The sequence below is a fragment of the Mustela putorius genome, unplaced genomic scaffold, assembly GCF_011764305.1.
Source record: "Mustela putorius furo isolate JIRA1106 unplaced genomic scaffold, ASM1176430v1.1 tig00000145_pilon_pilon_pilon, whole genome shotgun sequence".
NCBI classification, from domain to species: Eukaryota; Metazoa; Chordata; class Mammalia; order Carnivora; family Mustelidae; genus Mustela; species Mustela putorius.
The window spans coordinates 29,028,733-29,052,181 of record NW_025421294.1 but is presented as its reverse complement, the minus strand read 5'-3'; the positions used below and the strand labels follow the sequence as shown (position 1 = coordinate 29,052,181).

The 23,449-nt window shown below is 37.4% G+C and overlaps 1 protein-coding gene across 3 annotated transcripts in view; it reads right to left on the bottom strand.

Moving 5' to 3' along the window:
* FNIP1 (folliculin interacting protein 1) overlaps window positions 1-23,449 on the bottom strand; it is a 155,333-nt gene that overhangs the window by 92,102 nt on the left and 39,782 nt on the right. For all 3 annotated transcript variants that reach the window (XM_045075544.1, XM_045075546.1, XM_045075545.1), the window contains exon 2: window positions 5,861-5,987. In XM_045075544.1, coding sequence (XP_044931479.1) covers window positions 5,861-5,987 — 127 coding nt within the window. The remainder of the gene's footprint in view (window positions 1-5,860; window positions 5,988-23,449) is intronic.

The window sequence follows — 23,449 nt, the reverse complement described above, 5'->3', positions numbered from 1 at the left end:
TCTTATTATGCACAAACTCAAAATATTGTGTAAAAAGTAAAAAAATTATCATTTACATCACACGGTCCTTCTTTGCCTATACAGAACCCACATGATCTGATTTTCCAAGATTATTGTAATAGTAAAGGAGATTTTTTAAAAATCACTTACAGATTCAAACAGCTTGCAATTTGGAAGAAACATGAGTATTTCAATGTGATTCACTGTGTTCAAAAGGAATATATGACGTCTTCATAGAAGTATTTACAGGATTTTGATAATACCCTTCCTAACTGAAACTGATGAAAGTATGTCCACCTTAGTTTTCTGAACTGCACAGTGCCACATGCTGAGGCACTGTGGAGTTTAGAAAACTAAGGTGAGTAACAGACAAATTTTTTACTTTGTCTTTTTTTCCAATCTAGTAATGAAAGCACATAAAAAACAGCTATGCTATGGAAGTCTATGAAAGACTATGAACCAAGGATTATGAGAATTCTGATACAGGAGAAAAGGAATAGAAGAATCAAAAAAGATTCCTAAAATTCTGATAAAACAAACCTTGAAAGCAAATAAATCTTCATCTAGGGAGATGGCACACAAGGATGAGGACATATAAAAAAGACTGGAGGTATTCAACACTGTTTGATTTCTAGTTACCAATGAATCTAGAGAACATTTTTTGTTTTAAGATTTTATTTATTTTATTTTTTTGTCAGAGAGAGACACAGCGAGAGAGGGAACAAAAGCAGGGGGAGTGGGAGAGGGAGAACAGGCTTCTTGTGGAGCAGGGAGCCTGACATGTGGCTTGATCCTAGGGCCCCAGAATCATGATTCCCAAGCTGAAGGCAGACGCTTAATGACTGAGCCACCTAGGTGCCCCTACAGAACAATTCTTTTAAAAAAAGTAGTAGACTTACAGGAAAATTTCAGAGGACTGAGGAATGAGTGGGTGATACGAGATTAGAGCCAGAAGACAGATTAATGCTGAAACACAGAGAGTCAGAGAAAAGACTAAGAGAAATGGAGAAGACCAAGCAGAGACATTAAGGAGAGAACAAGAGACAGAACAGTCAGATAGCCTGAGAGATAGTGAAGCAGACAGACCGAAAGATAAAAACAGATGCTGAGAAGGAAGAGTGAGAAGAACAGAGTCAGAGACAGAAAAAGACAAAAGAACACATATAAGAAAGAGAAAGTAAAAGTATAATCACTTCATTGGTGTTGGGAAAAGAGGCTGTGTGGAGGTCTATAGACAAAGAAAAAAAAAGCTACCTGAAAGGGAAAAAGGAAGACATCAGCAAGAGGGAAGACCAATGTGACTAATGAAGCATCATTCCAGAAAAGGTGGGGAGGAAGGGTTCAAGAAATAGTATGAGTCAAGACTCACAAGGTTGTTTAAAATAAAAAGTAAGAATGCTGAGGGGCACCTGGAAAGGAAAGGTCACATGCTGCAATTCAATGGAACATTGCCAACCAAAGAAAAACCTCGATAAATATTTCAAAAAAAAGCAGTATTTATCAATCAATATCAACCTCAGCTTCAGTGTAGTTCTGCTGAGCTATCATCAGTCTAAATGCAAAGAAGATATGCTCATTACATTTGTAACCTTAGATTTCAACTGTCTACTTAACCATCCACAATTCTGTGATTGTGTGGCTACCTCATCATTCAGCTAATCAAAGTTAAGTGCTGTATTCAGCAAACACTTCCTTCCCCCTTATCCCCCAAATCCAGCCATTCTTCATATAGCAGCAAAAGTGGTTTTCCCCCCTGTATCTTTAAAACTGAGATATATATTAGTTTCAGGATTACAACATAATGATTTGATGTTTTTGTTTTTTTAAAGATTTTTATTTATTTATTTGAGAGAGAGAGAGCATGAGAGCGGAGGTCAGAGGGACAAGCAGACTCCCCATGGAGCTGGGAGCCCGATGTGGGACTCGATCTGGGGACTCCAGGACCATGACCTGAGCCGAAGGCAGTCGCGTAACCAACTGAGCCACCCAGACACCCCTGATTTGATGTTTTTATATGCTGCAAAATGACCTCCATAATAAATCTAGTTAACATCTATCACTATACAGTTACATATTTTTTCTTGTGATAACTTTTACTCTTTCAGCAACTTTCAAATATACAATATAGCATTTTAAATTATAATCACCATTCTGTACATTACATCCCCATGACTTATTTTAAAACTGAGAGTTTGCACCTTTTGACACATTTCACCTATTTTGCTCACTTCCTAGCCTCTCCCTCTGGCAACCACCACCTATCAGCCATAGCTATGACTTTAACTGTTTTTGGATTCCACATATAAGTCAGATCATTAAGTATTCATCTTTCTATGAGTTATTTCAGTTAGCCTAATGCCTTCAAGTTTTATCCATGTTGTTACAAATGGCAAGAGTTCCTTCCTTTTTATGGCTGAAGACTACTTGATTGTATACACACACACATTTTCTTTATCCATTCATCCACTGATGGAACTGGTTGCTTTCATGTCTTGACTATTGTAAATAATGCTGCAATAAACATGGGGGGTGCATTTATCTTTTCAAGTGTTTTCATTTTCTGCGGATAAATATCTAAAAATGGAACTGCTGGATCACACGGTAGTTCTGTTTTTAATTTTTGAAGATCCCCCATACTGTTTTCCATAGTGACTGCATAAATTTATATTCCCAAACACCAGGCACAAGGATTCCTTTTCACTACACCCTCAACAACACTTGTTATTTCTTGTCTTTTTAATAATAGCCATTCTGGCAGGTGTGTGGTGATATCTCATTGTGGTTTTGATTGGCATTTCCCTGATGACTAGTGATGTTGAGCATTTTTTCATGTACTATTGGCTACTCGTATGTCTTTTTTGGAAAAATGTCTATACAAATCTTCTGTCCATTTTTTTTTAAGATTTTATTTATTTATTTAACAGACAGAGATTACAAGTAGGCAGAGAGGCAGGCAGAGAGAGCAGAGGAAGCAAGCTCCCCGCTGAGCAGAGAGCCTGATGTGGGGCTCGACCCTAGGACCCTGGGATCATGACCTGAGCTGAAGACAGAGGCTTAACCCACTGAGCCACCTAGGAGCCCCTGTTCTGTCCATTTTTTAATTGCACTTTTTTGTTTTGTTTTGCTATTGAGTTTTTAAAAATATTTATTTATTTATTTATTTATTTGAGAGAAAGAGAAAATGAGAGAGACCATGCACAGGGGCAGAGGCAGAGGGAGAAGCAGACCCCTACTGAGCAGGGACCCTGGGATCATTACCTGAGCCAAAGGCAGCGGCTTAACCAACTGAGCCACCCAAGCACTGCTCCTACTGAGTTCTTTATATTTTTTGGATATTAAACCCTTATTGGATGTGTGCTTAGTAAATACTTTCTCCCACGAATAGTTACAAACCATGTTTTCTTCTAGGAATTTTATGCTTTCAGGTCTTATGCTCAAGTCTTTAATTAATTTAGAGTCAGTTTTTGTGTATGGTGTTAAGACAGTGGTCTAATTTCATTCTTTTATATGTGACTGTCCAGTTTTCCCAACATTTGTTGGAAGAGACTATCCTTTCTCCATTATATAGAATAACTGATCATATATGCATGGGTTTATTCCTGGGCTCTCTACCAAACTGATTTTTTGAAATATAAAAAGATCCCTTCAGTAATTTCCTTCTGTATTTAGGATATAATCTAAACTTTTAACCCAGAGACCGATAAGGCTCTAATTCTGACTCCTGCTCGCTCTCTCTCTCTCCAACTGCATCTCTAGCTACTTTTATACTACTTACTATCAGTCCATCAGACTGGTGTTCTTCTAGTTGTTTCAGTTCACCAAGCTTCTAAGTCACTTTGAAGACTACATATGCAGGTTCTGCTACCAGGAATACTCATCCCCTATTCCATTCTTTCTGCTTCTTCAGAGCTCAGCTTGAATTTCACTTCCTAAATGAAAACTTCCTTAATATCCCTTCATCCAAACTGAAGAAAACTGGGCTCCTTCCTATGGACTCTCATAAGCATTCTGTGTGCTTCATTCATAGCATGTAATCATAATTTGGTATTATTTATTGGTGTACTTTTTTGTTCAATGTCTAACTCCCCTAGAAGAGTACCCTATTGTAGGCACCAAGAGGACAGAGACAGCTAAATCTCCAAGTGCCTTGTAACAACACTTTAAGAACATTCTGCCCTTTTTTTTTTTTTAAGATTTTATTTATTTATTTATTTGACAGAGATTACAAGTAGGCAGAGAGGCAGGCAGAGAGAGAGAGGAAGGGAAGCAGACTCCCTGGTGAGCAGAGAGCCCCATGTGGGACTCGATCCCAGGAACCCGGGATCATGATCCGAGCCAAAGGCAGAGGCTTTAACCCACTGAGCCACCCAGGCGCCCCAAGAACATTCTGCTTTTTGATAAAAGAGTGAAAAAAAATATCCAAAGAATGGCTAAGAAATCTAAACAAAGTACCATCTCCAGAAAACCGAGCAATGTGTTAGTAATCAGAAGGAACATTATAAAACTTGGCAATCAAATTAACTCAAAAATTAGTCAAGTTCCTATTATATACCACTGTAGTGGATGCTGAGGATGCAGTTACAAACAACAGTCTATGCCCAATATATCAAAATTGTTTAAGAACACAAAACCTCAAATATAGACTCCTAAAGTCTCAAAAAATAAATACTTGTTGGCTTTAACAGACAATTCTATTGGTGGGAACAGCTCTCCCAAAGTATTCTGTTTTCAGTTGTTTACCAAAATGTTAGTGAAAATTATTAATTCAGTGAAAGGGAGAAATCACTATTCCAAGCTTCAATTTCCAGATTAGAGATCTAGGGAAATAAGTCTTTATGCCAGAAAATTTAATAAGTAGCAGCAGCAAAGATAATGACAGTCACATGGGTTTTTGTGAAAGTTAGTAAAGGGAAACCTAACTAAAATAGAGTCTGGAGGTTCTGCAGGAGTTAGCTCTCATGCCCTACCACTTGCAGCTAATAGCAGACCCAACAGGAAGAGACAGACTTGACCTTACAAGGACTTGACCTTGCATGTAGATACTACTCTACTAGTTTGGCTGAGGAACAGATGCTTTTTTATTCCCCCATGTACTCTTGCCTTCAGGAGCTCTACCAATGAGAAGCCAAGACACTTCAAACTCCTCAGTTTACCCCAATGAACTTTTAGTTCCTACCAGCCTACCCAACTTACCCTTTTTCTCCTTAAAAAAAGCACATCTCTCCTTTGCTCTTTCTTTCTGACTTGTGTATGATTTTGTTTTGCCTTACTTTATCTGTCCAGGACTATATGTTTTTTAATTCCCAAATAAACCCATCATTGGCTGGCAAAATAACTGGCATGTCTATTTTTAAGGTTTAACATTTCCTTGGACAACCAAGTTAATGTCCATGTACTACTGCTAAACTAGTCATAATATATTTCAAAATATGACACTGAGAGTTAACAAAATAGAGGCTCTTTTTACACTGTAGAGCAGGGGGACTAAGGGCAAAAGATTTAACTTGCTTTGCTCCTTCAGACAAATAATTTCATCTCTCCGGGTCACACTTTGTAGAACTGTGAGATGAGAGGTTTGGACCATATCCTCTATAAGAATTCCTGAACTCCCAGTAATATCTCACAATACAATTATGTGGGAAAATAAATATGAAACTAAAATGCTCCCTGGTGCTAGAAAGATAACAAATAAAACAAGTATTTTTCCTTTAAGAAATATTCAAAATCAAGGCTCTAAATTTTACAAACATGATAAAGATGTTTTGTACTGAACAAAAGTGCCATAATTGAAATTTTACTCATACTTTCTTGCATTAAAATATCTGACATTAAATTTCAACCAGTCAATAATGATGCTCACCGATACTGATATGTCCTCGTTTTTTCTCTTAACACTGGAGTCAAACAAGACATTTCTTCCCCGTCTTTCACAGTCTTGATATACAATCAGTCGAATTTGACTTGGATCAAACTCTGGCAAAGGCCAACTTTAAAGAAAAATAAAGGCCCATTAGTTACTCTAGTAAATATTCTACATAAATTCCTAGAAATAAAACCTAATAAAATAAAACCCTAAGTTGTATTACTGCTAAAGAAAGTACTTTTTATAAAATATCACCATTTAGGACTAAAAATTCATATAGCATTGACAAGTTAAAAAGTAAAAATAAAAGTTGTAGCAAGTATACACAATATAGTCAACCCATTTGAATCTAAAAATGGTTAACCTAATAAAAATATGTGACTATAGTTAATACAATGAAAATACACATTGCTTCATGGCATGAACCCAGATGGAATAATATTAATCCATATTTTTAGACAGTTTTAATTCTTTATATAGAAACATAAAAAAGAAACAGCTTTCAGTTTAAATTATAGCAGCTAAAGTATTTATAAAACAAAAACAAGTAAAAGAAAAAAGTGATGAATGACTAAATGCAGTGGAAATTCTCACATAAAGCTGGTGTGAGTAAAAACTGGCTCACTCTTCTTAGAGAATAGTTTTTTAAATCTATATAATAAATAGACAAAATCTAATATAACTGATTTTTAAGTTGTATTTTTAATATATTTAATTATATATATTAATATTTTAAAATATATTTTAATATATTTTTTAAGTTATCCATTCCATTCCATTGTATCAGAATCTTCACAGAAGTACTGTTACAGACACAATACAAATGGTTCATCAACAGTAGAATGGATAAACATGTTATGGTATATTCAGACTACAAATATATATATTCAGACGTAACAAATACAATAAATGAACTTCAACTATACACAAAAATACAGACTGACCCTGACCAAAAGAAATCTGACAACGACATACTCTCACATACACAAGACACATATGCACCCAGAGTTACTATATTTTTCCACTTATACAAAGGTTTAAATCAGGTAACGTTTAAGGCTGAGATATATATTTAGTTTTTAAAGCTATAAGGAAAACAAAGGAACAAAAAATGGTTTCAAAAGTCTGAAGAGTGGTTACCTCTTGGGATAATGTTGGGAATGATGACGGCAAAATCAAGAAGGAACACAAGAGGTAGACCAGGGCTCTGACTATGTTCTATTTTTAGCCTGGACAATGCTTAACCTCAATACTCACTTCAGAAGTCAAAACAAGCCACTGAATTTGTTTTACGTATTTTTACATAGGCATTCTTTGTCACAATAAAAAAAATTAATGAAGTGACTACGATCAGGGAGAGAAAGAGAAAACAAAGAACTGTATGGTGAAGACACTAACCTAGTGAGCTGAGCACACTACAACTGATGTAACAGGAGAACAGCCATTCCAGGAGCTCTTTGCTGTTAGTTATGTCAGGCTAAATGGTCAATTACTCACAATCCATCAGTTACAACTCTTGATTGGGTTCCTTCACCTACTTAAGAGAATCTTTTTTTTTTTAAGATTTTATTTATTTATTTGACAGAGAGAGAGAGAGAGATCATAAGTAGGCAGAGAGAGAGAGGAAAGCAGACTCCCCACGGAGCAGAGAGCCTGATGTGGGGCTCGATCCCGGGACCCTGAGACAATGACCTGAGGCTTAACCCACTGAACCAACCAGACGCCTCTCCTTAAGAGAATCTTAACCTTAACTTCATCACTTCATCATAAGTGACCCTAATTCGCAACATAAAACATCTCCATTCCAAATTCTTGAGAGTAATTAGAATATTAGTTTTCTCCTGTCTAATCCTTAGTAAATGTCTGTGTCAGGAAGTGATTTACTAAACTGTAGCTAGCTGTTGTGTGAAGGAAACTATAAAAGAACACACCAACAGAAAATGAAAATCAAAGAGGTCTTCAGGAAACTAGAAAGAAGAGCATTTTAGAGAGGAAGAAATGCCATGGCAGTCACTGAAAGCATCCACTAGCTTCTATGATTTCAAAGAAATCACTGGTGACCATGGCAAGGACACTTCTAAGGAATAAAAAGTACAACAGGTCAGACTGCAGAGAAAAGAAGAGAGAAATAGTGAATTTGAGACAAGCGTCAAGGAAAGAAAGAAAGAAAAGGAATCATGGAGTGACAGCTATTTTGCTATTAAAAAGGACCATCTGAACATATTTACATAACGATGACAAAGATTATGAAGGGGAAGGGAGATGGTGACTGACAAAGCACAGGCTCTGAAGAAGTGGAATTGGATAGGTATAAAGTACAGGTGAAAGGATTAATTTCAAAGAGAAGAAAGGATAATTCCTGCACTAGGCTAGAAAGAGGCAAAGAAGGACACGGATACAGAAAGAACTGTAGATATTAAGGTAAAATGCTAAGAAAATTCATGCTAAGAGCTCTATTTTCTTTGGAAAGTAGATGAAGAGAAATAAAGGAAAGGCTGTGAAATGTGGGAAAGCAGAGAGGGAAAATGAGAACAGTGATAATGGGAAAATATACACTGACAAGGAAACATAAGGTTTCTTGGCAATGCTGGAAGTCTACATGTTTAAGACTATGAATATGTACCAGCCAAAACAACACAGTTGGGTCATTTTCTCTAGCAAACACTCCTCTTCAATTTGGAAGAGACAGAGCCAATGTAAGGAGTTTGATAGGGAAATAAGACAAAAGCAAAGGGGAGCCTTGGAAATAGAGCAAAAGACAAAAATATAGGTGGAACAAAGGACAGGAGAATCTACACTATTCAAATAAGTGTGGAGGGGGAAGCTAACAGATGGGAAGACAATGGGGGGGTCAAAGTGCTGAAATAACATCAAGAGCTATAGTGGGAAGGCAGAGAAGTAAGATTTTATTTAGAAGCAGAAGAGTTCCCTCTTTCATTCATTCAATAAAGATAGTGCCTACCATGTAGGAAGTACTGGTTAGGGCGAGGTAAGTAAAAACCTGCTTTGGAAGCAAGAAACAGTAGTACTAAAGTAAAGAAATAGACAGACATGATAATTTCAGGTAAGCAGCTGATGAACTAAAGAAACCGAAATAGAGAATCAATAAGCTGTGACAGATGTGGTAGTTAAGAGGACGGTGTGTGAATCAGCAAGGTATACTCATTTTTGTAAGTGACTATACAGGCAAAATTTTCTGAAAAAAAGGAAAACTTAGGCTTTGCTGGATGTGAGGTATTCCAAAAGACCTTGAATAAGTAGTGGCCACCATCTCATTTATCCAACCCCCTGGGATCTCCACGACACACAAAGAGTAACAGCTAAATTCCTTTGTACAGATGCAGAAATATTCGTAATCTCCCAGGCTTACTTCACATTACCCGTAATATCAACATAGTCATCTCCTCAAAGGTTCCACGCCCTTGTGCAAGCTACTACTTCTACCTGAAATACCCTCAATCACCTTGGCAAAACTCCCATTCATTTTTTTTTTAAAGATTTTATTTATTTATATGACAGTCAGAGATCACAAGTAGGCAGAGAGGCAGACAGAGAGAAAGAGAGAGGGGAGGAAGCAGGCTCCCTGCTGAGCAGAAAGCCTGATGTGGGGCTCGATCCGAGGACCCTGGGATCATGACCTGAGCCCGAAGGCAAAGGCTTTAACCCACTGAGCCACTCAGGCGCCCCTCTCCCATTCATTTTTTAAAGATCTGTTTTAAATCTCATCTCCATGGAAGGCTTTACTAATTCTTCCAGCAGTTAGTTGCTGACTTCTGAGATTACACTTACTTTAGGTTATAAATCTAATAGTAATTTTCACACTGTACTTTATCTGTTTACACAGTTTCCTCCACTAGAAAGAAAAGCTCCCTATAGCCAAAGTTCACTCATCTTTGAATTCCTGGATCTGAGCACATTAAATAAGTAAAAATACATAAGCCCAAGTAAAGGTTAACACTACAGGAATGAAATAAATTATTTTATGAGTACATAAATTGAATTATCATAGTCCACAATCTGGGGGGAAAAAACAGCTAAAAAGGCATGTCCATCAACTGAAGAATAAATTTTAAGAAGTGGTATAAAAATGTCATAAAGCCATAAAATATTATATGACTATGATGAGAAGGATATAAACTACAGTATGGATGAACCCTGACAACATAACACTAAGTGAAAAAAGCCAGACACAAAAGACCACATTACCATATGACCCCATTTATATGATCTATCCAGAATTAACAAAATCACTGTAACAGAAAGTAAAATAGTGGCTGCTCAAGAGGGGAAGGGGAGTAGAGAGAGCATTTACAGCAATATTAATGGGGTTTCTTTTAGGGGTCATAAAATGCTCTGAAATTAAGTTGTGGTGATGGTTATACAATTTTGTGACTATACTGAAAAACCGCTAAATTGCACACTTTAAAAGGGTGAATTTTATAGTAGGGGAAATACATCTCAACAATAATAAAAAAGTTAGGACACTTTTCTCCCAAACTTACAAGTATTCTCTGTTGATTCAAAATAAGACTATATGTAAATGCTAAACTATAAAGCTTCTACAAATTAATGTAGAAATCTCTGCAACCTTGTGGTACACAAAGATTTCTTAAACAAGACCCAAGTTACCAAGTATGAAAGAAAAAACTGATACATTTGACTACATCAAGATTTAAAACCTGAATATCAAAAGAGATAGTAAAAAAAAAAAAAAAAAGGCCAGCCATAAACTAGAAGAAATTATTTGAAATGTGGGTAACTGACAAGAGGATTTGTAAACAGCCTGTACAGAGAACTCCCACAAGGCAATAAAATAATACAATTTTAAAATGGGATTAAAAGACTGCAGCATTCCACATAAGGATATATGTGAATGATGAATGATGAATGAATGAAAGCACATGGAAAGATGCTATCACTATGAGTCATTAGAGAAATGCAAATTAAAACGCTCCTGCAACCACTAAAATAACTAAAATTAAAAGAATACACCGGGTGCCTGGGTGGCTCAGTGGGTTAAGCCTCTGCTCAGGTCATGATCTCAGGGTCCTGGGATCGAGCCCCACATCGGGCTCTCTGCACAGTGGGGAACCTGCTTCCTCCTCTCTCTCTGCCTGCCTCTCTGCGTACTTGTGCTCTCTCTCTCTGTTGAATAAATAAAATCTTTTTTAAAAATTTAAAAAATAAATAAAAATAAAAGAATAACACCAGTTGATGGTAAAAATATGAAGCTCTTGGAATTCTCATACATTGTTGGTAGGAGTTTGAAAGGAATATAACCATACTGTAAAATTATCTGGCAGCTATGGCCCAGAAATTATTCTCATAAGGCATTTCATAACAGAAATAAAAATATATATTCACAGAAATGTCCTCTCCAGCTTTATTCATAATAGAAAAAAAAAAAATGGGATGAGCTTAAATGACCATTAATGGGAGAATGGATAAACAATACTATATACACTCCTACAATGAAATACACCTCAAAAATAACAAGGAATGAACCACTAAAAACATAGTAACAAAGATGAACTATAAAATACTGTTGAGTGAGAAAATCCTCACACAAAAGCATACATATTGGTAATTTCATGTATATGTAGTTCTAGAACAGGTAAAATTCATGCAGGCTGATAGAAATCAAAACAGTGGTTGGCCAGATGTGGAGGATGAGGGGAATGGATTAGAAAAGTATATGAAGGGACGCCTGGGTGGCTCAGTTGGTTAAGCAGCTGCCTTCGGCTCAGGTCATGATCCCAGCGTCCTGGGATCGAGTCCCACATCGGGCTCCTTGCTCGGCAGGGAGCCTGCTTCTCCCTCTGCTTCTGCCTGCCATTCTGCCTGCCTGTGCTCGCTCTATCCCCCTCTCTCTCTCTGATAAATAAATAAAATCTTTAAAAAAAAAAAAAAAAAAAAAAGTATATATGAAGGAACTTTGTGGGGTAAATGAAATATTCTAGATCTTCATTGAGGTTCCAGTGAAACAGGTATATGTATATATTTTTCAAAATTCAACAAATTGTACACTTAGGGTTGTGCATTTTATGTGAATTGTTCAACTTTTAAAAAGGAGAGAATTTAAAAATAATACAAATAAATTTAAAAATTAAAAAGGAGAAGACTATAGGAAAAAAAATAACACTATATGTAACCAAACTATGTATTTACATTACAGACATCTCATTTAAACAGATATATTAAACATTTACCACATTCAAAGCACAATGCCAGCTGCTGGGAATATTTCTGTTATCACATTCTTTATCTATATATTCTTTTGCTGACTTCAAAGCATTTATTCAGGGATGCTTGGGCGGCTCAGTTGTTAAGCATTTGCCTTCAACTCAGGTCATAATCCCAGGGTCCTGGAATCGAGCCCCACGTCAGGCTCCCTGCTTGGCGGGAAGCCTGCTTCTCCCTCTCCCACTCCCCCTACTTATGTTCCCTCTCTCGCTGTGTCTCTCAAATAAATAAATAAAGTCTTAAAAAAAAAAAAAGCATTTATTCAGCATGAAAACAAGACTACAATGAGAAGACTGAATCCAAAAGAAAAATAATCAATTTACTAATGTGATATTGTCTATGACCACCAAGGCACACTTACAATCTAGACAGGAGGTTTGCACAGGGAGTTCGGTGAGGACTCACTAAAGAGTAATAATAAGGAGCGCCTAGGTGGCTCAGTGGGTTAAGCCTCTGCCTTCGGCTTAGGTCATGATCTCAGGGTCCTGGGATCGAGTCCCACATCGGGCTCTCTGCTCAGCTGGAAGCCTGCTACCTCCTCTCTCTCTGCCTGCCTCTCTGTCTACTTGTGATCTCTGTCTGTCAAATAAATAAATAAAATCTTTAAAAATAAATAAATAAAATAAAGAGTAATAATAAATGATACGGGGGCACGTGGGTGGCTCAGTGGGTTAAAGCCTCTGCCTTTGGCTCAGGTCATGATCCCAGGGTCCTGGGTTTGAGTCCTGCATGCACTCCCCCTGCTCTGCGGGGAGCCTGCTTCTCCTTCTTCCACTCCCCCTGCTTGTGTTCCTTCTCTTGCTATCTCTCTCCCTGTCACATACATAAATAAAATCTTTAAAAATAAAATAAACTGAACCAAAGAACAGCAGTAAAGACAGAAAGAAAGTGACAGAGCAAGGTATTATTTAGGAGACAGAGATAGGACCTGAGAGACTATAGATGGGGAATGAGGGAAGACAATGGCTGACTCTCACATTTCCAATCTCATGAAAATAAATACCATTAACTAATGTGGAGAATACAGGGGGAAAGCAAATTTGAGATAAGGGCATTAACAGACTGAGTTGAAGGGGCCTGAAACACAGCTTCAGAAAAGGTGAAAAAGACTGATGAAAAAATGTTCTGGAGGATAGGGGAAAAAACTGAGAGTAGAGTTATAGACACAGTTATTGACACATAGTTGGCAGAGATATCATTTAGGGAGAACATATTAATTGAAGAGTGAAAAGAAAGTGAAAGGCCAATAAACTAGAATTTTAGGACACAGCAATATTTTAAGGACAGAGAGAAAAGAAGCAGAGAAACCAGGGAGGGTAAGTAAAGACAGACCAGTAGAAAGAAAAGAGAAAACCCTTGGTAAAATGTTATTTCAAAAGTTAAGGAAGATTAAAAAAAAAAAATGCTGAAGAAAGGAATACTGTGTGCAGTGTCAAAGGCCAAAATTTATAAAGACTAAAAGTGTCCAGGGGATCTGGCAATCTAGGGAACCTTGGTACTCTTGCAAGAACCATTTCAGGAGAGAGGTAGGGTGGGGGTAGTCACATAGCAATGGCAAAGGCATGAAGGGAAAAAAGCTGAGAGAGTAAAGTAGTGCTATTTGGAAAGGTTTACCTGTGAAAGGGGAGATAAAGGGATAATGTGACCATATAATTCACCAATTAAATTGCAGAGTTCTGCAAGTAAAGGGGGACCTTAAACACACAGGAGTAAACTGAGATTTTCTTGGGCAACCAAGGTCTATGGTCACTCCAGACAGGTAGAAGAAGCTACAAGAGGCATTTTCTTCAAGAAAAAAGAAAAACATATACAGACAGAAATATACAGATACATCTTCACACATATTTATATATATATTCTTTCATTTTATCTACCTATCAACCCCAAAAGGTTACTTAAATGTATGTATTTCTAAACTGATGGGAAAGTATCAGAGAAACTGTCTAAAAGCAACCAGAGACAATTGTTGGACTAAGATCCCAGACAAGTTGGGACACAGTACTCTGGGTAAGGCTAATGAACTATGAAATGCACTTGCTGAGGCAGGAAAAAGAGGATCTACAAATGAAAACTACTGCAAATTTTCTCTACTACTGCAGGTTCTCAGGTTGGAGAGAAGAAACAGCATTTACACTTGATCATTTGTGTTTTTTGTGAAAACTAGAAATCATGCATGTACCTAAGAATATATGAAATGTGTGGCCTGACCTCAGGTATAGGTTGTGAGAGATAAAGTTCTGATAAAGTCATTGAAGAAAATGTGGAAAAGTGCTAACCTAAGGAAAGCATAAGCTAAAGTACTCTCAAGCCAGCTAAGCTGAAACTCATAAATCTGTGATAGGACTAATTTTCTATCCTATCACAAGGGAGCGTAGGCATAGAAGAGGCAAAAGTAGACAGTGTATTTATATTTTCTAAGTAGCTGCAATGGAAAAACAGGGGCAAGGGTATTAAGAGTGAAACACAGAAAGGAGGTCTGGACATATTAGCACAGGACACATGGTCAGGATGGAGGTGACAGGAAAAAAGGAAGGGAAAAAACAAACAAACAATAGTCTTAATGAGGCTAGAGAGTAAGCTTATATGAAAGATCAAAGGATATGAAGTTGTGGTCAAAACAGGAGGCTCCCAGAAAGAGGAGAGAGTCAGCTCATAGTTAGGCTCAAGGTCTAGTCAAGAACAGATCAAGGTAGAGAGCAAGAGAATGTACTGTGAAGCCAGAAGGTTAGATGTGTGGGTTGCACAAGAGGATGGTACAAGTAATCTGGAAGGAAACACTATCACCTAAGTGTCAAAGTTCTTGAAGAACACTAGGGAGCCATCTGGTAGAAGGTCAGCAGTGGATGCCAACAACAAAATAGAGCAAAGTGTCGTTCTGTGGAAAGGCCTCAGAAGAGGTTTTCATAAGAGGACAAGAACAGTTTCCAAGCAACAGTAAGGGCCAACTTTCTACAGCCAGTGTTGCAAAGTGCGTGAAAAAAGCATCCTGTCCTGGAAGGGCAAAAGAAGGAATTATGACCTGTGAAGGCAAAAAGGTGGAGAAATTGTGGAGAAAGTGATAACATAAGGAAGGAATTCTGAATGGTGCACAGAAAAAGCAGCACAGACATTTTTAGATGAGGGAGGCAAAATTGGAGACATGAAGAAGGCTCAAGACCTGCAGGCCTCAGACTGTGGGATATGCCTTAATAAGAACAGAGACAGAAATAACATAGTTTTATATTTAAATAGAAAGAGTGAAGTTGATTTGGTTTGACAAGAGAAATCCTTACAGTCAGTCACTGTTTAGGAAGGGAACTAGGGAAGGGAAGGGAAAGGAAAAGGGAGGGAGGGAGGGTGGGGAGGGAAGGAAAGAAGGAAAAAAGCTGGTCAAAAAAGTTTTCTGGGAAGAGATCTGTCCTGAAGAGTATGTCCCTGAAATGGAGGGGGTTTTGATTGCCTTTATTTTATGGAAAAGAGTTGTGAACCCTGAAATTTAGAGAAATGTTAAATTGAAACTGACTAAAGAGATGTTACCAAAAAGTTGCCTGACAAATTAACTCTGTTTGAAATATACTAGGAGGCATGCCTGGGTGGCTTTTGGCCTTTTAAGCTTTGGGCTCAGGTAATTATGTTGGGGTCCTGGGATCCACCACAGCAGGAAGTCTGCTTGTCCTGCTCCCTCTACCCCTTCCCCTGCTTTTGTTGTCTCTGTCTGTCTCTCTCTCTCTCAAATAAATAAAACCTTAAAAAAAAGAGGAGGGAGAAATATACCAGGAGAAAATGATATTAAACAACAAAAATAACCCCAAAGTGACTCCTTTAACAGGCAAACAATTTAAAATGGCAATAGTAACCTTCAATTTATTCATTTTTCAAATGAAAGAAGTGAAAAAAAAAAAAAAAAACAGAAAAATGACCTGCCAAAAGTCACTGTTCTGCTTAGGCTGGCTGGTCGTTCCCCTTCCTTTCACTCATCTCTATCTTCTACTGGTATTCACGGCCACTTATCACTCAAACAGTATGGCATAATCCTTTATTATACCAAAACCTCATCTTCTGATATCTAATCCATCAGGCTTTCTACTTCATCGGGTTGCCTCTTTTTGTCAAAATTTAACTGAAAACATAACTAAGCCAAATCATTAACAGTGGTAAGCACACCATCACCATTCACAAAAATTATCTATATACTACAGCAAATCTTCCCTTAATATTAAGCTACTGTGTTCAGCTTATTAAACATTAGTAAGAAAACTATTCAGTGAAGAACCAGAACTATTTTAAAACTCTACACAGATGTTATTTATAGTTTATGTCAGCTTATCTGCTCTGCATGTTTTTTTATCTGACACCTTCAAAGAATGCTAATAGAAACTAAACATGCTAGAAAAGATACTTCCCTCAATACACTGACACTGCAACTCAGAAGACCATGTAAATTCCTGTAACACATTACTGGCTGTTAAATTAGGGCTAAATCATGCATTCTCAATGACAGCAAGATGGCTTCCAAAGAGGGTTAAGGCAAAGTAGACAAAACAGTATTAGATATTACAATGGGTATGGCCCTATAGAGGACCACTACATAAGCAAATAACAAGTATATCTATGATATTAAAATTTCATTGGATGGGGTGGCAATTAGGGAGAAAGATGTCTAAAAAAGCCTCCTTAGGGGTACGAAAATGTTAAAAAAAAAAAAAAAAGTTGAGAAGTGCCAGGCTAAATGCTAGTTTGTATGTCCACACACTAAAGGACTATCACACTTAAAGGTAATACCTAAATAATTCACCTTTTTTTTTTCTATTTGACCAATTTTTTGTGCCTCAGCAGCTGAATTTCATTGACTTGTAGATAAACACCAACAAGTCATTTCTCTTCCTCTACTCCTACTTTCAAGTTATCTAGACATTTTCACTTCTACTTAGCATCAAACGGCCTGAGATAACATCTTACCAAATACGAAGATTTTAAGTTCATTTATTCAATAATTATTTGCATGCAATGCCTACACTATGTACCTGCTACTATACTAGTTGTTTCTTCTTAAGCCTTATCCATCAATGTCATCTCACTGAAATGGAAGCATGAAGGTGATGAAAACTAACACTGGGAAACAATACAAATCTTATGCTCCTGCAAGAAGCATAGCAACAAACTGTATATTAACAGCATCTCTATTTCTCTTACGCAGTTCCACTTTTCAAAATCCCTAAAAACTCCAGTTACGCACAACTGCCAACTCAGGTTAATAATAGCAATGAACCATATTCATCTGAAACCACAAGACTGTCAGGTGACATACCAAGAGGTCTGAATTTAACTCAAATAAAAGCTTCTCCATGCTGCAATGAAAAAAGGCTTAATCCTAGCAACGGAACCATGGGAGACTAGGAGCCTTTGGGAAATTACTGCCCATGACAAAACGTGTTTTTGCAAAAGGTTCTGTCTATTCAGTCCTACCATTTTACGGGTAGAATCCTATTCTTTTGTTTCACTGAAGACTCTGGAATTTCTACAGAAGCAAATTATGACTACATTTCAATTCCTTTATCTCTTCTACTATAAATATATGATTAAAGAAAGTCAACCTAAGTATTCTGTAAACTTGATAGCTGCTGCAGACTAGGAATGCCAATTTTTTAAGGGAGATTTAACTCAATGATGGCTGGTCTGCACAGAGGCAACCATGGCTACATTCCAGCAATTCAACAATTCCCATCTATAAGGAACTTAGGCTCATCTAATAAGCAAACAAACAGAAGTGCTCCTTTCTCAACTTCACTCTGTCCCAACTCTGCCATTTCAGACATGTACACACACACATTCTTGGAAGCCACAGCAAGCTTGTATTTTACCCAGATGACAAGCAACTGGAAAAGCAAGCCCTGATGATCCCAGGACCCACAGTGGTCATAAGTAAAACTGGCTCACTAATCTGAACTCTGTTGAACTCAAAAATACAAGTCTAGAACAATATACAACTTTTGAACCTATAAAGTTTATATTTATATTACATAAATTAATATAAAAATAAAAATTTATTTATTTACATACTTTAACAAAACTACCATGTCACATTACTTGGTTGGTTCTGAAACAGACATTTCAGCTTGCTTAAAAAACCCAGTCTTTCACTAGGTTTGTATTTTAACACTTATCAGCATGTTCTTCCAGAAAAGGCATAGTGCATCTGGGTATTATGCTGATAACGACTACTGCAGTAACAGAAATGCCTTAATACAATGGGCTATTATCCACAACCTAATGGACAATATGCCAAGACCAAGAATCATTCCCTACATCCAAAAGGACAGAAACAAAGAATGGGCTCTAAATCAGCCTAACTTAGATTTAAATTTCAACTCTGCCACATACAGACTGAATGTGATCTAAGAAAAATGCCTTAACTTCTCTGGTCCCCAGATTTCTCATCTGTAAGACAGGACTATCTCTATCACTAGTATAAGCATTGTGTTTTATCTCTTTAACACTTAAAACAGTGTGTCACAAATATCTATAGTTCAATAAACATTTGGTGAATTACTGACATGCTGCTGCGATTACCTGTCTCTTACAAGTAACACTGTCGTCTTGTCCCAGTTTGAAAAACTGTAACTTTTCTTTGTCATACTTAATAATTAATTCTAATAATCCTGGTACTTTCTGAGATATAAAAATATCTGCCACACTAGCAATTTCTCCACAAGTCATTGGGCAGAAACTTTTAAAATCTTTCATCTGTGGGGGCATGGGCTCTATGTGTAATCTCTACACCTTCTGCTCAATTTTGGGGGGAACCTAAAACGTAGAATAACATATAAAGATACTGAGGGGTTCCTGGGTGGCTCAGTTAAGCATCTGACTCGATCTTAGCTTAGAACTTGATCTCAGAGTAATGAGTTCAAGCCCTATTAGGCTCCACACTGGGCATGGATCCTACTTTAAAAAAAAAAAAAAAAAGTTGTCAAATCACCATGTTGTACACCTGAAACTAATAGAACATTTTATCAACTACACTCAAATGAAAAAAAAAAAAATTTAATAAAAAATAAATAACCCGGGACACCTGGATGGCTCAGTTGGTTAAGGGACTGCTCAGTTGGTTAACCAACCCTTCGGCTCGGGTCATGATCCCAGCGTCCTGGGATCGAGTCCCACATCAGGCTCCTTGCTCGGCAGGGAGCCTGCTTCTCCCTCTGCCTCTGCCTGCCACTGTGCCTGTGCTCACTCTGACTCCTCTCTCTCTCTCTCTGACAAATAAATAAATAAAATTTAAAATAAATAAATCAATAAATAACCCATTTTTTTATTAAGTTAGAAAGCCTGCATACAGACACAAAAGTAAGTTGAATGATTTCACAAGGTCTGACAGATCTAAGCTTTCAGAGCTCACTCATGACAGGCCTCTGATGCAAATCTGGGTTTACTATAATCACATATAATAGAAGCTGTTTACTTCAGCATTAACTGTCTTAAAGGGGAGAAAACTAGAAGACAGAGCTGTATACAAAGATCTCCAAGGTAATTACTACATGAAGAAAAACAAGGTTCAGGGGCACCTTCGGCTCAAGTCATGATCCTGGAGCCCGGGAATTGAGACTCACAATGCACTCCCTGCTAGGCAAGGAGTCTGCGTCTTCCTCTCACCTCTCCCCTCTCATTCTCTCTCTCTCTCTCAAATAAATAAATAAAATCCTAAAAAAAAGAAAGATAAGGTTCAAAACAGTACATACACCATCAGAGTGAATACCATAATATTCTCATACATACATAAAATATCAAGTAAGATAAAGTAAGTTTTTCTTTTTTTTTTAAGATTGTATTTATTTATTTGACAGAGAGAGAGATCACAAATAGGTAGAGAGGCAGGCAGAGAGAAGGGGAAGCAGGCTCCCTGCTGAGCAGAGAGTCCAATGTGGGGGCTCGATCCCAGGACCCTGAGATCATGACCTAAGCCGAAGGCAGAGGCTTAATCCACTGAACCACCCAGGTGCCCCTAAAGTACGATTTTCAAGTAAGATTAATAAGAGACTTAATACAAAGATACACAAATAATGTTCTAAGAAGTGACCCCTAGGAAATAAAAGTAGAACTGGAAAAAGGAAACAGACACTTTCCAATTACATTCCTTACCTCTAGTCTGGTACCAAAACTTTATATTCATAAGCATTTCTTTGACTCTCCAGATTTTGGATTCCCTCTCAGAGTCCGAGGAATACAAAATACCTTCATAAGCATCATAATCCTACAGCAGGACATGATCCATTTTTCCACTGAAGAACCAGCCAGGGAAAAGTTTGTTAGCCACTAGCTCAAAAACCAACAAAGTGCTACAAAGTTAAGAAAAAAATGGAGGGAAAAGGTACTGTTCCAAAAAAGGAAAGCCAGTAGATGAATTAACTAATAAGCTTATTTCTCTAAGGTCAACCTACTAAAGTATTTTCACCCAGATGCTTAAACCAAAAATCTAGAAGTCACCAAGTCCCATTTATTCTACCACCAAAATGTCTTGTGTCAGACCACCAGCATGGCCACACTGCCATCACTGTAGCGTGGGCTACCATATTTAACTACTTAAATTAGTCTCCAACCTCTCCTTCTGCTCCCCTCCAATTTACTCTCTACGATGTAGCCAAAGAGGGAAAATCCCCACCGTATATTTCTCTCTCTTCCTCTCAATAAAAAGCCCTAAACTACCAATGAAGATCACCTATCCTGGTATTTAACAGACTACTGTTGTAATTACCTATTTACTGTCTCAATTTCTGGATGGCAGAGCTGTCCTAGCTGACCTACCAGCTTGGAACACTAGATGACCTCATGAAGCTACACTGTCTACCTGCCAAGAACTCCTACCAACTTTTTTTTTTTTTTTTTTAAAGATTTTATTTATTTATTTGACAGAGAGAAATCACAAGTAGGCAGAGAGGCAGGCAGAGAGAGAGAGAGAGGAGGAAGCAGGCTCCCCGCTGAGCAGAGAGCCCGACGCGGGACTCGATCCCAGGACCCCGAGATCATGACCTGAGCCGAAGGCAGCGGCCCAACCACTGAGCCACCCAGGCGCCCCCAACTTTTAATATAAGAGAGAAAAAGCTTCATCTTATTTTACTGTATCTTCCAGTCCCTATTGCAAAGCTTATTGCAGTCCCTTATTGCAAAGCTTGTACCCAATACATAGCTACAATGGTCTGGGTTTGAGTCTCACTTCTTAGGCAAATTTTCCCCTTCTGAGGTCAAAGTCCATAGAAGACCACCTTCAACCCGGAATTTATCACTGGTATACCCTGCCTTTTTGACTTTTGTCAAACCAGAATTTTTAATAAGAGTGCAATGCACAGGATATACAACTACATTATATTTCAGGAGCATAAATTTACACAGTAAGCTTCATATTCATAACCACACATTAAAAATGAGATAAGATTTAGGGCATTTAATATAAATTTAGAAATCTTAAAACATAAATTGAAATAAATATACTTCATGGGAAGGAGTATAGCAATTAAGTGATTTTAAAAGCAGAGACCAAAGTACAAAATTCCAGTTCTGTCATTTATTTATTGCTGAATTGGTAAATACTACAACTATCAATGTAAATAACAATACTTATTTCATACAACTGTAAGGGTTTAGAGGAGCTTAATTTCATATAAAGCATTTGGCACAATTCCTGAGGTACTATAAATATACAATAAAAGGAAGCTATTATTAACAGCTAAACTGCATTTTACTCATTGAAAACACCTATATTAGAGACCTATTTTGTACTAGGCACAACACTAAGCATATGATAGAAAAATACATATATTTATTCTATACTAGGAAATATTAACACTGCAAATACATTATTATAAATAAAAGTGAAATAAAAGTCTTTTGTAGTGGTAGAAACAAACATCTCAGCCTTGGAAGGGTCTATAATCTAATTAAGAAAACTGGGTATGTACCAAAATATCAATGGTTTACATGATGGAGTTTACATTATAAGATATAGTCAAATCATTTAGAAATTCATATACTTGAGAGGGGCCTGGGTGGCTCAGTTGGATAAGCATCTGCCTTGGCTCAGGTCATGATCCCAGTATTGAGCTCTGCATCGGGCTTCCCAGTCAGCAAGGAGTCTGCTTCCCCCTCCTCCTCCTCCCTACTTGTGCTCTGTCTCTCTCCTAAATAAAAATAAAATCTTGGGGCACCTGGATGGCTCAGTGGGTTAAGACTCTGCCTTAGGCTCAGGTCATGATCTCAGGGTCCTAGGATGGAGCCCCGCATCAGGCTTCCTGCTCTGTGGGAAGCCTGTTTCTCCCTATCTTATTCCCCTGCTTGTGTTCTCTCTCTCGCTGTATCTCTGTCAAAAATAAATTAATATTTAAATTATACGTTGGCTACAGGACAGAGTATCAAGTAAATGATTCAATAATTTCAAGTCAGCACCTTTATTCCCCTTATGCTTCCCTCTCTATGTTGAACTTTTGTTGAATTACTCATATTTTCATGTAAGTTCTTGGGAAAACTTTTAGTATTACTGTGTACTAAAGAATAGCCAGTCTGTATTTATGAAGGTTTAGCTTGGTGGCCATTCAAAGGCAATGTGGGGCCTGAAAAAATTCTTCCCTGCGAGAAACTCTTGGGTTCCTCTTTCTGCTAAATGACTAAGCTCTGTACATTTCTCAAGCTCTCTGTAGGAACAGCATTGCTTCTTCTGAGATTTTCTGCATGTTAGAACATTGGGGATTCGGAGTGGAGTTGGGGAGGAGAGGGAACTGGATTTGCTGTCCTTCTTCCCAAATACATTGTTCTATAAAGGTAAGGGCATGAGGAACTAAAATAGCTGCTTAATGGTACAATATATGTTTTCCAAGAAGACTGACATGGGAAAATTTGATAAATGGAGCCTAAAGGCTTCATAGCTTATCTTCCAAGTTCGGGTGGGACAGAAGCACCATACCTTGCTCAGTGAATGACAGAAGACCAGTTCTTGCTTCCCTGTGTTTCTCTGAAAGTCTTCTTGCTGTGGTTTTATGATAGCTCAACCTCATATTTTAATCCAGGTAAATAGATTGGCTATTTAAGTAATTTTAAAGAACACTTTACTATCACCCATAGATCTGCCTAGTAAATTAAAAAAAAAAAAATCTTAAAGCTAGTGGGAGACGCTCATCTTTATAGTAGATGAAGTGTTGCATATTCACACATTCCATGGAAATCTCACCACCTTTTGATTATATCACTGTATCAAAGCTTCCAGACCATAATTAAATAAATAAAATCTTTAAAAATAATAATAAAATAAAATCTTAAAAAAAATTCATATACTTGAGGGGCAAGTGTGATATGAGGAGACAGGCATGGCACTGACTA